Source organism: Lutra lutra, chromosome X (genome assembly GCF_902655055.1).
Source record: "Lutra lutra chromosome X, mLutLut1.2, whole genome shotgun sequence".
Classification (NCBI taxonomy): domain Eukaryota; kingdom Metazoa; phylum Chordata; class Mammalia; order Carnivora; family Mustelidae; genus Lutra; species Lutra lutra.
Window position 1 is genome coordinate 84835238 of NC_062296.1, and position 22968 is coordinate 84858205.

At 40.0% G+C, this 22968-nt stretch overlaps 1 protein-coding gene across 4 annotated transcripts in view; it reads right to left on the minus strand.

Annotated features, from left to right (window-relative positions):
* The window catches only part of PPEF1 (protein phosphatase with EF-hand domain 1), a 134318-nt gene that overhangs the window by 42345 nt on the left and 69005 nt on the right, over positions 1-22968 (minus strand). For all 4 annotated transcript variants that reach the window (XM_047716630.1, XM_047716631.1, XM_047716628.1 and 1 more), the window contains 2 exons: positions 17286-17400; positions 13595-13641 (listed from right to left, as the gene is read on the minus strand). In XM_047716630.1, the coding sequence (XP_047572586.1) occupies positions 13595-13641; positions 17286-17400 (162 nt within the window). The remainder of the gene's footprint in view (positions 1-13594; positions 13642-17285; positions 17401-22968) is intronic.

Here is a 22968-nt window from a genome sequence, read left to right on the forward strand (position 1 = left end):
CCACATTAGTTGTTAAATATTTTTATTCTCTCTCCTGAGTATGAGATAATACTTTTAAACACAGCGTTAGTAGGAAAAAAGAACTGGGATCAGGACAGAGGTCTGGTCTTTATAGCAGCTATTGATTCATTTACAGGAGTACTACGAAACTCCAAGAAAAAACAAACATGACAGACCCATGCCTGGTAGGGAAATGGTCAAATGCATTTCTACTGCACCGTAAAATAAATCTGAACGTTGAAAAAATACATCACAAAGAGAAAAACTTAAGTACCCATATGTCCAAATGTCTGTCCCCCTTCAAAAAAGTTACCTTCAGGAAATAAAATACATATTCTAGTTACATTAATCTTTTTCAAACTATTTTCAGATTCCTCTTTTTTTAGATTTCACACTACAAAAGAAAATCTTACCACCTTATAGTCACTGTCCTAGTATTTATATATATTTAAAGTTATTCATACCTATATAGTAGAACTAGTTAAAAAATATATAATATGGATTGCAATATGTTAACTCAGGGATTCTGCAAATCATCGTGCAATGTAACATGTTCTGAAGACAACAGGAAACAAACAAGCAAGCAAGCAAGCAGCAGTACAGCGTCCTGGACCAGAAATAAGAAGACTTATTGGCTAGTCCACCTCTACTATTACCCATGTGTTCTTGGGTAAATTCTTTAATCTTTATGAGTTTTAGTTCCCTCATCTGTAAAATGGGGATGATAACTTCCATACTTACCATACAGGGCTACTCTGGAACTCGAATGAGGCTGTGTGTATAAAATTGCATGAAAACCATACAACACCATACAAATGAGAAGATGCATTTTATTATGACCTCCATGTTATTTCTAATTTTAAGATCCCATTATTTTATATTTTCTTATACATTAATTCATATACCTTCATGAATTTATTGGGCTTAAATAGTGTGAGCCTGTTGCAAAAACATAGGCTATTCCTTATCATAACTTAAAGAAAAAAGGATGGATTCTGCATCTCTGATAACTCTTCCTTCCTCTAGCCTTCAGCTGGCTGGGATGAGTAAACCAGAGTAATCTGAGGGGTGTTAAAGTCTATAGGTTCTCTTGGGATTCCAGGCCTGAAGGGGACAAGAGGAGCAGCAGTACAGTGTCTTGGGGTGAGAACATGGAAGAACTAGACCTGATGGGATCTGGACCTTATTTCTTCCCCCTTGATTAGGGGAAACCCTGACTCAGAGCATTAGTGTGGCCCTGGTTTAGGGGAGAAGGAGCTGGATCCTACTAGAAAAAGTGTAGGGAACTTCGTCTCTATGTCTGAAGTTAAAAGAAAACTAATACTTGCATTTAGGGATCCCTAGGAATGTAGAGACTTCCTCTCACACTCTTGATACAGGAGTAGCAACTATTGTGCCTTCAACTATAGACAGGCTTAATCTAGCTTATGCAGAGAATAGAAAATGAGAATAACCTAGCACTTAAGGGGATCCAGTAACCAGAGAGAGACAGACCAATCAGATCTGCTAAAGTTCTAACCCCTAATGAGCTAGAATTGTTGGAGGACAGAAGAAAATGTTATTTTAAAAAAATGAGAGAACCATAAAATAAAGAACAAAAAGTTAATAATTCTTGCCATTTAAAGTGTGATAGCCAAATTTAAAATGTCAATAGATTAGAGCTAATTAAAAGAAACAGAGATTGGAAAATACATAATTTTTTTTAAATATTTTATTTGTTTACTTGACAGAGATCACAAGTAGGCAGAGAGGTAGGCAGAGAGAGAGGGGGAAACAGGCTCCCTGCCGAGCAGAGAGCCCAACGCAGGGCTCAATCTCATGACCAGAGCTGACGGCAGAGGCTTTAACCCACTGAGTCACCTAGGCACCCCAGAAAATACATTATTGACCCAAAAAAGCAAACAGATGAAAAATCTCTCATACAGATTAAAAAGCAAAATGATGGAAATCACAAGGCATGAGTAAGAAATTAGAGATCAAGCCAAGAGAACTAATATTCTAATAATCATTCCAGAATCAGGAAAAAGGAACAGATGGAGTAGAGGCAATAATTACATAATAAAGAAAGGGAGATTTCTATGGTTAAAAGGGAGCTTCAGCCTGAAGTCTCAAAGAGCTCCTGAATCCTATGCACAACTGATAGGGGAAAAAATATTCCTATTACCAGGTAAGAGTCTTAGAAGCTACTAGAGAGAAAGAGCAAGTTACAAAGGGAAAAGAATCATCCTGGCATTAGACTTCTCATATCCAGTAGTGGGAGGTAGAAGATGGCAGAATAAATCTACAAATTAAAGAAAGAAAAGGACTGTAAACCAAGAATTCTGTATTGGACAGAACAGCATTAACTTCTTAGGGTGATAGATAATATTTGCAGATGTGTAAAGGATCAAATATCAGCAACAACATAGATGATCATCAGAGTAGAAAAAAGACATATGTGAGTATGCAGTGATCTAATACCACAAAAGCAATGAACATGCATTGATGGCTTGTTATGTGCTAGACACAGTTTTGGTGCTAGAAACACAGAAGTAAATAATACGAAGTCCCTGCATTCAAGGAGCTTGCATTCAGAGAATGTAGCACCCGTGTGCCCCATAGAGGAAAACACTCAAGAAAATATTCTAATGAAGTAAGAGCCAAGAGGAAAGAATATATTATATAGACTGCAGATGTGAACAATGAACAATGAACCCTTCAGTATGTAATTAAATATAAATATAAATCAATAGTGATAACGTGGAATTTGCACTTAAGTACCAAGCAAGGATTCTAGAAATAGAAGAGACATACTACGAAGAAAAACCTAATAATGGTCAAGAACTAAAAATATGGCATGAGCAGTAACTAGAATTTGCAGGGGAGGTTAGGGAAGAAAAGCAAATTCTCCACAAATCTCATCCTAATGGGGGACATATGTAGAAAGCATGAAAATAAATACATTTATCTCATTGGAGGAGAGAGAGGATAATGGTGGAAAAATAAAGTTATACCTACCTGAGAAATACACACACAAATTATTTATCAGGAATGGGAAGATAACCACTATTGAATAGAAAAGCACAGTAAAAACACCAAAGAAAACTTCACCAAAACAGCAAAAAGAAAAGGGAGAAGATGAAACATAGTGAAGTAAATAGTAAGTAAAGTAAAAGAGAAGAAAAATTTTCAAAAATATCTGTTGTTATACTAAATGTGAATGGGTTAAATTCTCCAATTAAAATACCAAGATCACTAGACTATATCAAAATACAAAAATCAGGTATATATAGTTTGTGAGAAATACACATTAAAATATAGGTAAAGAGAGGTTGAAAACAAGGTAAATACAACAAAGAGAAAACAAAATGTATACATTGATACAAGACAGTGGAATTTAAGATTAAAGGTGCTAAACATGATTACAAAGCAACATTACATAATAAAAGATACTTATGAAGAATATACAATTCATGAACTTGTATTCAATAAACAAAAGAATGAGTTTTTGCTGCATATATTTAACTACTATAAATGTAAGAAGAAACTGTTTAACAATACAAACACAAATACAAAATTCAGATTGAATTATTGGTTTAAAATAATGTCTACAAATTCTTGATACTCCCTTTATTATTTTTTTTTAAGATTTTTTTTTTTTTTAATTTGACAGAGAGAGGGAAAAGACAAGCAAGGGAAGTGGCGGGCAGAGGGAGAGGGAGAAGCAGGCTCCTTGCTGAGCAGGGAGCCTGATGTGGGGCTCAATCCCAGGACACCAGGATCATGACCTGAGCCAAAGGCAGTTGCTTAACTGACTGAGCCACTCAGGCACCCCGTGACACTCCTTTTAAAAGGTGAAGCCTAATTTGCCTCATCTTGAATGTGGGTTGGATTTAGGAATTTGCTTTTAATGAATTGAAAAAAAAAAAGCAGGAGTGATAGGGTGCAACTTTGGTGACTAAGTCATAAAAGACACTACAATTTCCTACCTGCTTTCTCTTTTGCATCACTCACTCTGGGGAAAGCCAGCTGCTATGTCATGAGAACACACTCAGGTACCCTGTGGAGAAGCCCATGTAGCTGTTCTGCCAATAACCAGTGAAGAACTGAAATGCTGTCCCTGCAGCCACATGAGTTAGCAATCTTGGAAATGGGTCCTTGAGCCCAGTCAACCTTTCAGATGAAACCTTTCAGGTCAATAGTTTGACTATCACAGCATGAGAGACCCTAAGCTAGAATCATTCAGCTAAGCTGCACTCAAATTTCTGACCCACAGAAACTGGGAGACACTAAATGTTTATAGTTTTAAAACACTAAGTACTGGGGTAATTTGTTATGCAGCAATATATAATATACATATTTAGACAGATATATTAGAAACTAAATATGTGGAAAATTGAATATTTAATCAATGAACTTAATTTAATATGTAGATATAGGAAGAAATTTACATCCTATAAAGAGTACAGTTAATTTTTCATATGTCCAAGAAGACTTTATGAAAATCAATCATGTACTTGATCCTGAATAAATTCAAAATAGTAAACATTTCATAGGATATATTCTCATATCATAATCCAATAAGGTTTTAACTAAATAATAAAAATATGATTCAAAGAATTCTAGCTCCTTTAATTAAGATCCTTGGAAATTAAAAACTGTCATCTGAAGCATTAGATCAAAGAGAAAAGTAAAGGAAAATTACAAGTTCGATAGAAGTCTCAATTAAAACTAAAATTAGAAAAGATGTGTGGGGGACACCTGGGTGACTCAGGCTGTTGAGTGCCCAACTTGGTTTCAGCTCAGGTCTTAATCTCATGAATCATGAGATTGAGCCCCAAGTCAGGATCCCAATGATCAGGGGAATCTCCTCAACCAGAGATTCTCTCCCTCTGCTCCTCTCCAACTTTCTCTCTCTCACACTCTCTCTCTCAAGTAAATAAATAAATCTTTAAAAAAAATAGATAAGATGTGTAGCTTTAAATGCCTTCATTATTAAAGAAGATGCACATGAAGGACTATTCATCTGAGGAAATTAGGAACAGAACAATAAAATCAATCAAATAAATATAAAAGCTGAAATTAATGAAATAGAAAGCAAACAAAAAAGAAAAAAAATACATAAATCTGAAAGGTGATTCTTTGAAAGAACAAATAAAATTGATAAACTCATCATGAGCCTGACTGAGGATAAGTGAAAAAAGAGAAAATTTAAAACAGGGCACCTGGATGGCTCAGTCGGTTGGGTGTCTGCCTTTGGCTCAGGTCATGATCACGGGGCCCTGAGTCAGGCTCCCAGATCAGTGTGGAGTCTGCTTGTCCCTCTCCTCCCTGCTCATGCTCTCTTTCTCTCAAATAAACAAATAAAAATCTTAAAAAAAAAAAAAAAGATTTTGAAAAAACAATATGTAAGATTAAGGGTGTCTGACTGGCTCATCACTATAGCATATGACTCCTGATCTCAGGATTGTGAGTTTGAGCCCCACACTGGGTGTAGAGATTACTCTAAAATCTTTTAGGGGCACCTGGGTGGCTCAGTCGTTAAGCATCTGCCTTCAGCTTGGGTCATGGTCCCAGGATCCTGGGATCAAGCCCCACAGCAGGCTCCCTGCTCAGTGGAGAATCTGCTTCTCCCTCTCCCACTCCACCTGCTTGTGTTTCTCTTCTCACTATCTCTCTCTGTGTCAAATAAATAGATGGAATCTTTACAGAAGAAGAAGAAGAAGTTACAATTTAAAAATAAACAAACAAAATCTTTTTAAAAATATGTAAGATTCAAAAGTAGAAAAAAAGACAGAACTAGATAAAAGTTACATATATGTAAACAATATAATATTGACATCTATGGCAATGTACTTTTATAGTCTAGAGAAATGGAGGATTTCCCTGAAAATAAAACTACGAGAACTGAGAACTGATTCAAAAGAAGTAGAAAACTTGAACAGTACATCTCCCTGTGGCTTTATAGCAGAGCTCTATCTCAATTTTCGAGAGCAAATAGTTTTAATGTTATTTAAACCAATGATTCCCATTCTTGGCTATACATCGGAATCATGTAGGGGGCTTTTAAAAGTCCCTAGGTGTCCAGTAGAGTCTCTGAGAGTAGGACTCACATATCAGTATTTTTTTTTCCCAATTCCTTAGGTATTTACAATGTCAAGTTTGAGAACCAGGGCCTTTAATTATTCTGAACCATCAAAAAAGATGAAAATCTTTTCGATTCACTTCATGAAACCAGCATAACCTTAATATCAAAATATCAGAAAAGCTTTCAGGGGTTTAAAATTATATTTACTTTATGGGGCACCTGGGTGGCTCAGTGGGTTAAAGCCTCTGCCTTCAGCTCGGGTCATGATCTCAGGGTCCTGGGATCGAGTTCCGCATTGGGCTCTCTGCTCAGCGGGGAGCCTGCTTCTCCCTCTCTCTCTGCCTGCCTCTCTGCCTACTTGTGATCTCTCTCTCTGTCAAATAAATAAATAAAATCTTTTTAAAAAATAAAATAAAATTATATTTACTTTATTTGGATGGTAAACATGTTTTCCACTGTGATGACAAATTTTCTTGTATTAGAACTTCTCATTTTCAGTTAAACCAAACTTTGTAGGTATTTCACTTCTACCATGGGCAAAGATTAATGAATTCCTTTAGTCAAACCCAATTTTAAGCCCAGAATAGTAATGGTCCCCTAGGCCATCCACCTTATATGGTACCCTTAACATCCGGTGAGTTCTAATCTTTTCAAAAAAGTACACATGTTGTCAAAAGACTAACATTTGTGAGAATGAAGATCGTTCCACAGAATATGTCACAGTCTCTGAAAGTGATTCCAGAAGAGTCTTAAATGTCTACTGAACTAAGCCTCTCAGAACAGCCACTTCAATGAAGGCAAGACTTACGTGAATATACCAGTTGGTTATGGACTGTCCTGTTAGTTCAGGATTAGCCATATTACTTTATACAGTGTGAGTTCAACTACATTTTTGTCTTAGAATAATAAGGAAGCTAGAAAACAGATAAGAAGATGAGGGGCTCAGTGTCCTTGAACATAAAGTCTCTAGGATACTTAGGCTTCTGGCTACTGAGATTTAACTGGGTTTCCTTCAAAAAAGCAAAAATGTCTGCTTTAACCCATCCTTCTTTCAGTTCCAGTAAGCCAAACTCTCTGGCTTGTTCTGCAGCTGATTTACAACAAACCATCTATGACAGGGACATGAAGTTGACAAATACAGAAAATCCAGGGTAACTACAATTCTGAACAGTATTCAGATGACCTGAAGGGGAAAACATAGCAGACCACAATTAATTCACTTGAATAGAGAAAAAAAACAAGAGGTTTCCCTATATTCTCACCTATTTCGTGCTGAAGGATTTTACGTAAACATCTCAATGGTATGTCATTTCTTTTTTTTTTTGCACATTTTCCCAAGGAATATCAAGCAATAACCTCTGGACCACGGCTCCATATGACTTTATTTATTTTTTTTAAAGATTTTATTTATTTATTTGACAGACAGAGATCACAAGTAGGAAGAGAGGCAGGCAGAGAGAGAGAGGGAAGCAGGTTCCCCGCTGAGCAGAGAGCCTGATGTGGGGCTCGATCCCAGGACCCTGAGATCATGAACTGAGCCAAAAGCAGAGGCTTAACCCACTGAGCCACCCAGGTGCCCCCACATGACTTTATTTTTTACCTCTTTTGCAAACCCCATTTTAGAGGTCTGTTCTGACTGCAACATTCGGCCTTAATCAACAAAGAAAAAGAATGGACTACTGGGGCAGCGTGCAGCATATCAGCGATAGAGAAAAAAGAAAATATTTAATGACCTTTTTGAGCGGAAAAGCATGGGCATGGAGGGTGGAGGACGGTAGGGAAGAGAAAGTAAAGGAAAACCAGGTAGCATGGCTTCCAGTGGACAGCATCGGTGTAACACCATCAGGGTTAAGAGTTAATTAGATATTTTCTGTCCATGGGCACCTCTTTTTCAGCTTCAGGAAGTCTCCACTCACAGTATCAATTTAACAAACCAGTTTGCCTATACTTGATCTAAAATTCCCAGCTTCCCATTCAATGAGGGAAAAAAATGTCTTGTAATTTTAGCAAGGCTAATTGAGGCTCTGAATGAAGTATTTCACAATGGTCATTCTAATTAAGCAAAAGTGGCTGATAAAAATTAGCCTTTTCAGAAATAAAATCTAAAAATATAACTTAACTATGCTATGTAAATTGCTTCACTTGATGGTGTTTGAAGCCTTATGATATTGAGACGCTCTGTTAGCAAAGGTCTGCCATGGTTACCAATGAAGAAAGCATCCTATTCAAAGCCAAATAGGACTGTAGCTGAAAATATCTAGCTTAGTCTTAAGGTGTTAAGTGTCAGGCAAACGTGATAACCACTACGCTACGGAAACTTAAGGTGTTAAGTGATACAAATTGTAAGGACAACCAAATATGAAAGGGACCAAACTCTCAACACAAATAATCAAAAGCAATCATTGGTATGAATGCCATTATTTATTATAGGGCACTGTAAAAAGTGTGTGACAATAAAATCTTCTCCAATCCTCCAAAACTTTCCTTCATGATTTAGGCACTTACTAAATGAATAAAATTTTTGAACGGGTTGTCTTAAATGTTGCCTCCTCCAGGAAGTCTTCCATGAGGTGAGGTGCCCCTCCAACATGCTACCTTGTAGCCTTGTGGTTATCTTTATCATTAATACATCCCACCCTGACCTGTCTTGTCTTTTTACTTGTTGACCTTTTCCACTAACCATGATGTCTCTGGGGCTGAGGACCGTAACTTAGTCATACTTGTCTTGCCAACCCTTAGCAGAGTACCTCACTCATAACAGGGGTTTAATAAACACATGTGAAATGAAGGAACTTCATATTCACCTTTGTATCTTCTCACTTTTCACATAGTGCCTTGAACACTGCAAGGACCAGATAAAAGTGTATTACATGAATCAATTTGTGGACAAACTCACTTTTGTATGTGATTGGTTATAAGGATACAAGTCTTTTTTTTTTTTAAAGATTTTATTTATTTATTTGACAGACAGAGATCACAGGTAGGCAGAGAGGCAGGCAGAGAGAGGAAGGGAAGCAGGCTCCCTGCTGAGCAGAGAGCCTGATGTGGGGCTCGATCCCAGGACCCTGGGATCATGACCTGAGCCGAAGGCAGAGGCTTTAACCCGCTGAGCCACCCAGGCGCCCCTAAGGATACAAGTCTTAAACCAAATCAACCGCTTGGATGAAGAGAGTAATATGGCAAGACATCTCAGGGACCCTCCACTGTAACTTCCCCTCTCAGGCTATGCCTTTGGTGGGCCCTGGGCCAGCCCCAGTCCTGACAAGGAAGAAATGGCCTGGCAAAGCACTCACTGGAAGATGAATAACAATTTTGCCTTAATTCAAAGCCTGGGGTTTTCCTCGTTTCTCTTTGGGGCTGACTGAGAGGAATCAGTCTGAGCATAATAAAAAATTTAGGGATTTACAGCTCCAAAGATCTCCAATGGTAGTTTGCCACGCTGTTCCCTGGGGTTCACATTCAATCCGAATGTGAATAAAATACATCGTGAGAAATTAAATAAGAAAAAAAAAACATCAGTTGATAATTTTACTAAATAATAATAAATAAAATAAGGATATATGAAATCACGGCCACTAGCTGCTTCTAAATAGAAGACAAGAGAGCCCGTGGCTTATGCTGAAACACCCTGCTCCCGCGCGTTGCTGGGGATAAACGGGAGGAAGGGCCGCACATAAGGCATCGCACATAATTGGGAATTAAAAACACACGTTGATGCATTGAGTTTTGCAGTGAGCATCACCTGCCATCGCAGAAACCCTACCATTTCTTGAAGCCATTGAGAGAGGGCTTAGGTCAGAAGTGACACCTGCTGTCAGTCCCCTGGGAGGCCACAAAGGGAAATCGGCCACTCCCTCTTTTCCTGCCTTGTTCCTAAGATGCACTTTCTTTCCCCCTTATGTGCTTTCCTGGCGCATTATGCTTCTCTCAACTAATCTTCCTTTTTCCCCCCCTCATGTTCTTTTGTCCTCCTATACCTAAGACCCAATAATGATACTCATACTGTAAGTACTGCTAAGATGAATTTTCCAGATCACTGAAGCTTACTCCTTTAAAAGCTAAAATGCATTTTTAAATTACTTTAACCATTTTAACTCTGGGTTTTGAAAATGTGCCATTTGTTCTCTCCAGTTCTTAACAGAGTGTGCACCGCAGCCCCTGACGCTTTTCTGACCCTGCAGGCTTATCGATCTCCGCATCCTCTCAGGAACTTCTGACAAATACAGAACTCTCTTCCCTGCACATATTTCCTATCTCATACTTACAGGTCTAGATCTTTTCTGTCAGTGGGAGCTTTACTTTTCATCGTTGTCCTCATTTCTCACAACTGCCTTCCCCATACCACTTCCCCCACCCCCCCCCGCCTGCCCCAGTCCCTGATCCGCCGGGGTGGGCAGCAGCAGACAGCCCCACTTGTAGCAAGAATGTGTCAGATAGGATTTTCCTGATAGAATGTTCCCTGGTCTTTGAGCAAGGGTCTGGGGCCCACGCTGCGAGGAAAGTTTGCTAGATTTGTGTCAGTGATTTCAAGAACTCAGAGACCCTTTCTCCTTAATTGTGTCGGTTTGGGACAGCAGAGCAGAGCCAAGTGAAGATAAGTAAGGTACACGGGAGTCGGCCCCCTGGATAGGGGACTGTCACAGTCCCTTGTATTCAGGTAGAAACATTGTTTCCCTGAATAGTTTGCGCGCCTGATTTCAGGCCACACTGTATCCTTGCGATCCTATTATCATTCCTCATTTAAACTTCAGATAAAAAAATGAAACAGAAAAAGGCTGACTTTGGCGAGTGAGATCATCACGTGAAGGCGCTTACTCAGACATCCCCACGTGACTGTCCTTTCTTCTCCGGGCCTGCGGCTCTGGACCCTCTCCGCCCTCGCTGCCCCTCAGCCGCGTGACTGGCCATCATCACAGGCCCACCAGGTCCTTCTCCCCTTCTTAGACACCATTAAAGACAGCACCTTTTCAGCTTCTTAGAGTGGAACCCCGTTGTCATCAGTGGCTCGTCCCTCAGTTTCCCCTTTCAAACCAGGCAATTTCAAGATTTTGGTGTGCGTGCTTTATCCCACATCCAAGATGCATTTTAGCTGCTTCTCGCTCGCGCATGTCAAAACTCGAATTCATGTTTCCCAAACATCCCTCTCACCTCCCTCTCCCCAAATCCCTCCCAAACGAGGGTGCCCTACTCTTCTACTGCTGGGCTCTCAGTCCGCACTCTGGAACGCTGTCGTTGGTTAACTCTCAAAATACTTCTTGCTTTCATGTGAATGCTATATTTTCACCTTTCATTCTTTTTATGGTATCTCTTACCACCCACCTCCTCCTGTTCAGTCTTTACGTTAGCACTTTCCAGTTTTAAAATGTTCCATACTGCTCTGCCGATAGAATTAAAGAAACATGTTGCAATTCTCGTTTCTCATCTGTCTACTCCCAAGTCCTTTCCCCCATCACATCTTAATCTCTTCAACTACCTCTCAAGAAATTTGCAATTCTAAATGCCTCAGAAGCCATTTCTCCCATCTAATTTACTCAACTATTTTCCTTTTTATATATCTCCCCAAACCTCTAAAAACATAATGGCTGGATTTTCTCTTGTGGTTGTCCCCCACCTCCTCCTGCCCCCTCTTCCTTCCTCTGACTGCCAACAGCAGCTGAACTGAACTTCGGAACATTTTATATGGTGCCATGAGCTGAGGTAAACAAATCTCGCTCCCTGAACTGTGTAACTCCTTAGTTTCCTCTCACCAGTCCGTTCTCCCACTGCTCCCACAGCTTTCCAATTTGGCCAGTGGAATCCCCATTTTATGGTAAATAAACTCTCTTCTGCCTTCAACTCATTCAGAAGACTTCCCTCGGAAGTATGGGCCTCCCCTAAGAAGGTTGCTGGACTCCTCGAAGGACGGGACTCATTCCCTCACAGGATGGATACCTTAGGGTCAGGAGCTGGGGGCGGTTCACAGGCTCCTCAGAGCCACTAAAAAACCAGCACTTTGCCAGCCTCCGCTAAAAGCCCCTCCTCCTTTCCTGCCCACGACCTCTGACTAGCCTTCCTTCCCCTGCTCCTCACCTCACGGTCCTGTGGCAGATTCACTTAACACAACCTGCTTTCCACATCCTCGACCCCCTCATCTCCAATCTGGACTCCATCTTGGACACACTCATCTCCTATGACTCTTCCCTGACAACTTCGCACACTTCCTGCTTCCCAAGGCCCTTACCTCAGCCCGTCTGCTCCCTCACTCAGAAAGCATGCCAGTCCTGGCCTCCCATTTCTCCTAGTTGACTGGCCCATCCTGAGTTCTCTTTCTTCCCTACCCAGCTTGGAGTCTGTGCTTGACCTCAGGAACTGCTCTCTTACTAGCACCATTGGCTCCCTACCAGAAAAACTTCCGCTGGACTTCCTGGCACCAACCTAACTTCCAGGGCAGCCTCCTACTTCCTCTGCTCCTGTTCTCCAGCTACCAGGCTCTGGATCCTTCCTTAGATCTCCTGCCATCTCCACTGAGGTCCTATGGTGCCAGCTCCATTCATCTGCTCCCGGTCTGGCCCACTCCATTCCCTTCTAAGCTTCCACTCCAAATGAATGAAATTAAAATCTCACATTTCTGTTATAATTTATTACTTTAAAAAATGCTTTTGGATATTTGTTATTTTATCCATAAGACCACCTTTTGTGGGGCGAAAACTCAAGAATATTACAGCCAAAAAAAAAATTGAGTTTCATAGAGGTTACATGGCTCACTTAAGCTCTCACAGTCTCCAAAGAATAGAAATGATTGGCCATCCCAATAATCAGAATATATTTTCTTTCCACCACCTGAGACACCTATGCTGTGCCCAGTTATTCAACAAGAGACATCAAGAGATGAAGGCAGGGGTCACCTCAGGATCAGTTGTCCCGAAAGCAAATATTCAGGTTGTCACTGCTGGATCAGAAACAAATTCCATTGCAGAGATGCAGAGAAACCCCACACCAGCCAGGCTGCTCTGTGCCCTCTGTTGGGGCCTCCACAACCCAAACCCAACAAATGAAGAGGAGTCATACCACTGAGCTCAGCGATGGTGAATCAGGGTAAAGAAGAGAGCAATTCAGAATTTACTGAGTGTGGCACTCCCTTCCTGCATAATTAGTGTGCTTCAGAAGAGAAGACTGGTATGTGACATGCTCACTTCCCAACAAAATAAAAGCTAAACAGATTGCTCCCCTCCCCATCCTGCATCACCGAGACATCTATGAAGTGATAAAGGCTATAAATGCAATCAGGGGCAAGTCCCAGAGGATATATAGATAACAGTAATACTGAACAAAGACGCAGATTAAATTTTTTAAAGATTTTTTGTTTAAATATGTGTCACAAAGGCAAAAGATATCCCTCTACAAATATTTTGGCTTCTTAGGAAAAAAAACTGTTACATACATCTGTATTTGTCTATATCCCTAGTAAAGCCAACATTGTTATCTCCCCTAGGACTGCCCTTCCCCGCCCCAACAAAAACGCCACTATATAGCAAAATAATTATTTACCTTATAGAAGATCAAAAAAAGATCATCCAGTTTCCCATGCAAATCACCTGGAGTGCAAATGAAAAAATCACTATTCAGCAGGAAACAAGAAAACACCCAGTCCCTTACAGAACTTTGAAACTGACATGCTGTCGATATACTCCCAAGTATTCTCAGCGCATTGGGGTTTTACCCTGTGATGGTACTGATGCAACAGTTTGTTTTCATAGCTCTCTTTTTGTCCCCTTTCCTACGACAGACGGCATCTGATGTCGGACAGCATCTGATGTTCCAATTACCTGTTGGCTCCTACCTTTTACGCAGTGCTCAGCTTCCTCTAGGGCCAAGCGCTGCATTAAGAGTTTACATAAATTCTCCTATTCAATCCTTACAACAGCTCTATGAGATGGGTATTATTTTCATCATTCTGAGGTTACAAAGGAGGCTCAGAGTAGTTAACTGATGCAAAATTACCCAGCTACCAGGTATCAGAGCTGGAATTCAAACCCAACTTTATCTCACTCCAAACTCAAGCTCTTAGCAATTATTCGGTATTGTTTATGCTATAATCTGGAGGAGACCCGCAATAATATCTGTCAGTTCGCATTAAGTCCTCAGTGCCTCTCCTAGTACCTGATGCATGACAGACACTCGATAAATAAATTTAATTGCTAAATGCACAGCTTTTTAAAGCCATGCATTTAAAGCCACATATTAGGGGCATCTGGGTGGCTCAGTGGGTTAAAGCCTCTGCCTTTGGCTCCGGTCATGATCCCAGGGTCCTGGGATGGAGCCCGGCATCTGGGATCGAGCTCTCTGCTCAGCAGGGAGCCTCCTTCCTCCTCTCTCTCTGCCTGCCTCTCTGCCTACTTGCTTTCTCTGTCAAATAAATAAATAAAATCTTTTAAAAATATTATTAAAGCCACATATTAGAGAAGATGCTCTAGCAACAATATCTAAAAATTTAAAAATTATGAGTTGACATTGTTTTGATGAGACAGTTATAGGAAGTAAAAATGCAAGCATGGCTTTATGGAACTCAGCTAATGAAGGGAAACCATATGAATATATGAAGCCATTAGTTAAAAATTAAGAGTGAATATATTAATCAAAAGCCCTATTTGGATAACTATTTCTAGGTAAAATATCTGTGTTTCATAGGCCCTGATCATTAATTTTTTCCTTGTATTCAACTCGATTACCAGATAGAATTTAATATAGAAATCTTTCCCCAGTTTGCTTGAAATCCCACAACCAAAATTAACCAAATATACACAACAAAAGACTCTGATTATGAGAATAATAAAAGTCCTATGTCACCAGCACTTAATTTATAAAACAACTATAATAGTAAGAGCATATCAACGCTATTGTATACTTAAATCTCACTGCTTTCATATGATCCTACTCCAAATCTAAGGAAATAAAAATGGAAGGACTTTATATATTTTGGATTATTTTATTTTCCTAATTTTCCTCAGGGTGACTTGTCTTTCAAGGATTTGGGCAGACAAAATTGTTGCAGCTGGCATGCTAAAAAATGAATTGGTTTCAGCATATTAGGAATTGAGCTACATAGATATTTTTAACTTCTAGATGGACTGCAATAGATAAAACTTGATGTATCACAGAAAGATAGCCACAGAGAGCTATTTCCACTGCAAACAAAAACATGAGTGCAGAATTAGTTATCTTTTATAACATAACTAGAAACTAAAACACCTTCTATGTTGCATGCATGTTGAGAACTACGTAGCAGGTTGAGATGTTCATTTAAAAGAATGCATGTGGAAATTAAAATAAAGGTAAAATTTCATCACACTTTCTCTTCCTCTTCTAGTACTATCTTAAACAGATGTTTTTGAAAATATAGCCCCAATTTTGACTTTTAAATGATGACCAAATTTATCTAAGTTTAATGAGGCTATAAAGACCAACGATAATAATTTCTCTGCTAAGGGAACCTATTGGCCTTGGCTTTTCCCTCTAGCAATGGTGCTACATGGAAAAATGTCTGGAAATAAGTGACCAAGATATGGAGATCTTTAAGTAAATGAACTGTCCAATCAATTCATTCCCTAGTCTTTCTCTCGTAATGGAAAATGAAACATCAGTCTGAGAGATGCGTGATGGGAGTTGAGAGAGTAGCAGATATGGGGCTGGCCTAACCCCAGATGCAAAGGACCTGATTTCTGACTCTGACCCTGCTACTAATTAGCTGAGTGAGCCTGGGGGTGAGGGGTGGGGGATGGGGAGAGTCACCGCATAGAAATGCAGGGAAAGAGCAGTGTCTGGCTGACTGTCGGTAGAGCATGGGACTCTTGGTCTCAGGGTTGTAAGTTCAAGTCCCACATTGAGTATAGAGATTACTGAAAAACAAAATCTTTAGAAAAAAGAAAAAAGAAAGAGAGAGAGAGAGAGGAAAGAATGTAGGGAAGGCAGTACATTTTCCTTTTCCTCTCTGGGCCTCAATTTCATCCACAAGAACAAGTGATAGTCTGGTCTCAGTAAGAACCACTTGGATCTTACACTGTATAATGTCAGGACTCCCTCGCCCTCTAATTCATGTCTTCTTCTAGATCTTTTCACCCAAAGATAAATCTACAATGGAAACTCCAGGTATACTGGAAACATGTGGGAGCCGATCTCAGTCTCTGTTTGGCTTACTGTATCTAGCCCTGGCTCCACGGGCTCTGTGGGTGGGCACAGCTCCCTGAGCTTCATGCCCCCCCCAAGTCTTAAAGCTTGTGAAAAGTAAGAGCCCGTCAGGCCTTGGATAAAAGCCCCCCCCCACCCCCGCTGAGATGCATCATCTGTCAGGCAGAGGTGCGGTGGCCCATTCGGTTGGAATCGAACTCGTGAAGGTGAGTCAGAAGCCGGAGTCTGGGCACGTGCCCCGTACCCGGTACCAATGCGTCGAGTCCCTACCACCGCTACGAGGCGCTAGCGAGGCAGACAGTTTGACTAGATTGTCAAACCCACTTCTACCTGCCAGCGGAAAAGAAACACAGGCTAAAATTGATTTGGAAAATCACAATCACTGTTTTGTAACCTAAGGGCCTAATTAGAAGTTAAGGGAATCGCTATTCCTTCCACGCACCCCATTCTCAGACAGTTGCAAGCCTGCTGAACACCAACTGTGTTGAATTTCACTGTGTACTGTTTCTGGAAGCAATATCCTGCCAGGCTGGCCTATACGATAACAAAATCTCAAGTCTTGTTATTTAGAAGAACAAGGAACAGATTTCTGGGACATTCCCACTCTTCTAAAAGCTGCAGCGACAGTTGGAAAAATCTAAAACGGCAGCCAAGGGCAGAGAAGAATTTAATCTCCACCCAGCCTTGGGCTTTTCGCCGGCCAGCATCAGTGGCATGCATGAGGCCCACCTAGGAAAAGGAACACAGAATGAAGATAATGAGGGCTAGACGGAGGGCAGAGAACGTTTATGCCACCCATGGGTGGTTTTCCATATTAAAATGCTGCCTGCCTTTATAAAAAGCTATGAGTTCTTCAATTTCTCACATAATTAATTCCTGCCAGCTGGTATGCAAAACAAAGACAAGATGGGGAACAGTATTATCATGATAGATCGCTCTATATTAACACTTCTCCCTTAATACAGTCCAATTTACACAGTTTTCAAGCTAAGTAAATGAGGTAGAACCAAGACGTTCCTAAATATTAATTCAGCAGCTCCACTCCAAAACTTACCACAGATTGTTATCTCTTTGGTGGGAGAAGTTTTGACTTGAGTGAAGTTCGGCATTTGCTTCAGGACTCTCTTTGTTTCAAAGAGCACCTCTAGGACATAATGCGCGTGAAGAATCTGTGGACGGGGCGGAGGAAATGCATACAGTGAACTAATAAGAAAGGCAGGACAGGGTAGAAAGCTGTAAGAGGGGAGCATACGAGCCCATTTCAGGAAGCTGTATTACAGGATAATCTCTAAATGAGTCTCAGATAGATTATTCTAGCACTGTGCCTGGCATACAGGAAGCCCTCACTAGAGATCTGTAAACAGAATGAATGAATGGTTCCTAGGGCATTTATACTTTCCTGTTCTTAACTGACATGGCCCATTCACAGAACGTCTCGATGGTTCTGGGTCCTTAGAGCCCAGGAGACATGACAGGGAAGAAAAGGAGACTGCCTTGCTCCAGGGAAACAGGCAGACAAAAATAAATCCATAGAAGAGAAGGAAGGACAGGAGAAAGAGAGAGGGAGAGAGCGACTGTGGAAGCGGGGCTCCTTTGCATTTGTTTGGGACATCCTGCCACCTGGAGTGGCAACCACGTGGTGGCGCTGGCTTCACAGATCTCCCAAGGCAGCCCGAGCAGCCCCAAGGAACCCCTGAGCCAAGAATCCCAGGTGGCTCAATGCTGGGTGTACAGACGTGAGCGTATACAGAACAGCAAGTGCATTTATATACTAGTCTAAATATACAACCTATTCCAAACCCAAATAAACCATTTGCATCACCTCCTATTATGACTATTCCGTTGCCCTCCTCCAGTTACAATGATGACGACATCATTGTTTGGACAGATTTACTCCGCTTTCTCTGCTGGGCTTTTGTTTGTTTGTTTTAAATCCAGTGTGTTAGTCTCTCTTTTTTAAAAAGTATAAGATATGCCAAATACATAATTCCCAAAGAAACAGAGCCGATGCAAATGTAACAGATGCTAACACCACTTCATGGGTCAGGACTGTTCCCACGACTTGAAAGGGGCTAGCCGAAATCGAGATGTGCCATGAGAGCCAAATACATACTCGTTTTCAAAGACTCGGTGTGTGAAAAAATAAAAAAGTAAAAAGTCTCATTAAAAACTTTAACATGGGGCGCCTGGGTGGCTCAGTGGGTTAAGCCGCTGCCTTCGGCTCAGGTCATGATCTCAGGGTCCTGGGATCGAGTCCCACATCGGGCTCTCTGCTCAGCAGGAAGCCTGCTTCCCTCTCTCTCTCTCTCTCTGCCTGCCTCTCCGTCTACTTGTGATCTCTCTCTGTCAAATAAATAAATAAAATCTTTAAAAAAAAAAAAAACTTTAACATGGACTACATGTCAAAATGATAATAATTTCATCTGTTAGATTAAATAAAGTATTAAAGTTATTTTCCTTTTTTAACATTTTTAAAAGTTTACTTATTTTAGTAATCTTTACTCCCACATATAAATTATATAAATAATTTATATATGATATATAATAATATATATAATAATTATATAAATTATACAAATATAATAGATTTTATTTCTATTGGACACCACTGGTTTAGATTATTAAAGGCTGAGAAGGATCATTTCTACATACTGTTCAGATACTGCTTTGGGTATGGGTTTCAGAACAGATGGAATCCTTTGCTCCTTTGGAAAAATCTGGTCTCATGGTATCTTAAAATTTTTATTTGCATAGCTATTAAAATGACAAAACTATTTCCTATCCCAGACCCAAAAACATGATTTAAGTTTAGAGAATTTTCACGATTAAATCTACATTTTTTTTTTTGAGAGAGAGAGCAGGGGGAGGGGCAGAGGGAAAGGGAGAGAGAGAAGCTTTTTTAACTAACATATAACGTATTATTTGTTTCAAGGGTACAGGTCTGTGATTCATCCGTCTTACACAATTCACAGCACTCACCATAGCACATACCTTCCCCAATGTCTATCACCCAGTCCCCGCACCCTTCTACCAGCCTCTCCTCCAGTAACCTTCAGTTTGTTTCCTGAGATTAAGAGTCTCTTATGGTTTGCCTCCCTCTCTGGTGGGAGAGAGAGAATCTTTAAGCAGGCTCCATACCCAGCAGGGAGCCCAATGTAGGACTCAATCCCATGACACTGAGATCATGACCTGAGCAGAAATCAAGAGTAAGGCACTTAACTGACTGAGCCACCTAGGTGCCCCTGATTAAGTATACTTGTTAAAGGGGCGCCTGGGTGGCTCAGTGGGTTAAAGCCTCTGCCTTTGGCTCAGGTCATGATCCCAGGGTCCTGGGAATGAGCCCCGCCTCTGGCTCTCTGCTCAGCAGGGAGCCTGCTTCCCTTCCTCTCTCTCTGCCTGCCTCTCTGCCTACTTGTCTTCTCTGTCTGTCAAATAAATAAATCTTTTTTTTTTAAAAGATTTTATTTATTTATTTGTCAGAGTGAGCACAGGTAGACAGAGCGTCAGGCAGAGGCAGATGGAGAAGCAGGCTCCCGCTGAGCAAGGAGCCCGATGTGGGACTCGATCCCAGAACGCTGGGATCATGACCTGAGCTGAAGGCAGCGGCTTAACCAACTGAGCCACCCAGGCATCCCAAATAAATAAATCTTTAAAAAAAAAAAAAGTATACTTGAAGGACAGGAATCAGGATTTGAAAGCAATGTGAGAATTAGGAGGAAAGATGGATGTCGATGAATGGAGAGACCCATATTTCCTGACTCCCCAAGACCTAATGAACTGCTAAAGATTTTCCTACAAAAGCATTTTAAATCCATTCAATCCACAACTTGAGTCAAATCTTGAATGTGAACTTTTCCTTTAGCCCCATTTTAAAGGAACAGGTAAAATACCTTAATACAATGACTTATTTCACTTTGCACATTTAGTCTACTGATTCCCAAGACTGGCTTCAGTGTTACCTGAACTTGCCACTGCAGATTTTCTGGTCCATTTGTAGCACTAATTAGAGTAACTGGTGTCTGAAAGGGCAGTTTTGTTTTGTAAGTTAAAAAAAAAATCACTAGGGCGCCTGGGTGGCTCAGTGGGTTGAGCCGCTGCCTTTGGCTCGGGTCATGATCCCAGGTCCTGGGTTCGAGCCCCGCATCGGGCTTTCTGCTCAGCGGGGAGCCTGCTTCCTCCTCTCTCTCTGCCTGCCTCTCTGCTTACTTGTGATTTCTCTCTGTCAAATAAATAAATAAAATCTTTAAAAAAAAAAATCACTAAGAACATATTACAACAAAAAATTCCTATTATTAAAATGGTTTTTCAAAAAAAAATAAATAAAATGGTTTTTCTCAGTCCTTTTTCTTTCCTTTTCTTTCACTTTATTATTATTATTTTTTTAAGTAATCTCTACATCCAGCATGGGGCTCAAACTCACAATCCGGAGATCAAGAGTTGCACGCTCCACTGACTGAGCCAGCGGGGTGCCCCGGTTCCTTTATTAATAGGCTAAAATGATGTGGCTAATGTCAGTATTTGCTTATAATGCTGTCTTTCAATAGCATTATAATTGTGTTTACAATAGCAATATTTTATTTTATTTTTTAAAGATTTTATTTATTTATTCGACAGACAGAGATCACAAGCAGGCAGAGAGGCAGGCAGAGAGAGAGGAAGGGAAGCAGGCCCCTTGCCGAGCAGAGAGCCCGACGCGGGCCTTGATTCCAGGATCCTGGAATCATGACCCGAACCGAAGGCAGAGGCTTTAACCCACTGAGCCACCCAGGCGCCCCTACAGTTGCAATATTAAATACTCAAAAAAGTTAAGTTGGTTTCTACATTTATAGAGCTGGTCAGAGTAAATAGCAATTGAAATAAAATATTCATATTCTTTCAAAGGCAATGAGGGAGGAATATACTACTTTTAAAGGATATTTCTTCATATCAAATAACGAGTTTTTAAATGAAGAAAAATCTCATTTTTTAAGTTGAAATAAAAAGTTAAATAGTAAAAAGGAGTATAACTGAAAAGCAATTTTCTTTCTTCCCCAGACCTCAGTCCCTGTCCCCAGAAACAATCACTGTTAAGAGTGCCTTCATTATCTTTCTGAGACATATTCTACGCATTTGCAAGCATATAAAATTAATATAACCACATATGAATATGTGATATTAATATATATATTCTATTCTATAAGTATATAGAGTATATTCCTACAAAGGAATGTTATTCAACTAAAAGTAGTAATGATATACTGAGATATGCTAAAACATGGATGAATCTTGAATACATTTTGCCAAGTGAAGGCAGACATAAGAGGTCACATATGATTCTATTTATATGAAATGTCCAAATTAGGCAAATTTATAGAAAGAAAAGGCAAATTAGTGGTTGCCAGGGGCTAGGGAGAAGGGGCAATGGGGAGTGACTGCTTGATGTACAGGGTTTTGTTTTGGGGTGATGAAATCTTCTGGAATTAGATAGTGGTGTTCATTGCACAACATTTTGAATATACTAAAAACTGTTCAACTGTACACTTTTAAATGGTTAAAATGTTCTATTTTATGTTATGTGAATTTTGTCTTAGTTTTTAAAAATCAAAAAATGTATATAATACTTAATTTTTTTATAGATGGGAGCACACTGTAACTCTATGTTGAACCTTCTAGGTTTCCCTTAACAACATATTTTTCTCTTTTATATAAAGTCAAAATTACTGATCTTTTCTGTTATACTCCTTGGATTTTTGTCATATCTTTTCTCTCTTTGAACATATTTACCATATTTATCTTAAACTCTGAGTTTGATAATATCGGTCTGTTTCTGTTGTTTGTTGTTTGCCTCAGTTTTCTGTCATGAATCTTGCATCTTCCTATGCCTGGTTAATATGGTATTGAGTTCTGGATCTTGTATATGACAATTTGAAGAAATAATTTGAGGCCAATTTCTTTCTAGAGAGGATTTACTTTTTCATTTGGCAGGTGGCTAGGAACTCCAGCTATCTAGAAAAACCTCAATTTAATTTCAGGAATTAGATGATTCCAAGCTTTGCTTCAGTCCCCACAGAGACATTATACTTATAGTTCACTCTTACTCCTAGGGTATGCCCTTAGGGTCCAAACCTGAGAATGAGGGTTTTGGCATAATGTCAGAGAAAATAATGGAATAGGTAGCTCATAGGTCCTATCCCTCCACAGAAGCACTGAAAACTCAAGCAAAAAACAAACAAACAAACAAACAAACAGTCAAAATCAACTCTCACAAAACTTTGGAAAACAAAGTTCAGAGCAACCAAGCAAAGGCTGAATCAAGAAAAAGATAACTTAAAAATCCTTAGTGCAAGCAGAGAGTAAAGGGTAAAATAGGTTTGTAAACAGCATAGCTAGGCAGTGAAGAAGTGTACCAACACAGAGCCTATCTGCAAAGACTAGGCTTGTCTTTGCTTTTCTTTGCTTCTGTCTCTCTACCATGTTCTTTCTCTCATTCTTTCTCTTGGGCTCCTGGTGTTCAAGGAAATCTCCACCAAATACTAACTGAACACAAGCTAAAAGAACAGAGATTTCAGCGGCCTCACAAACAACTAGACCAAGCATACATCTATAGAACACTCCACCCAATAACATCAGGCTACACATTTTTTTAACAAGAGCACATGGAACATTCTCCAGGATAGACTGGATATTAGGCCCCAAAGCAAGCCTTAATAAATTTAAAAAGATTGGAATCATGCAAAGTTTCTTCTCTGATCACAATG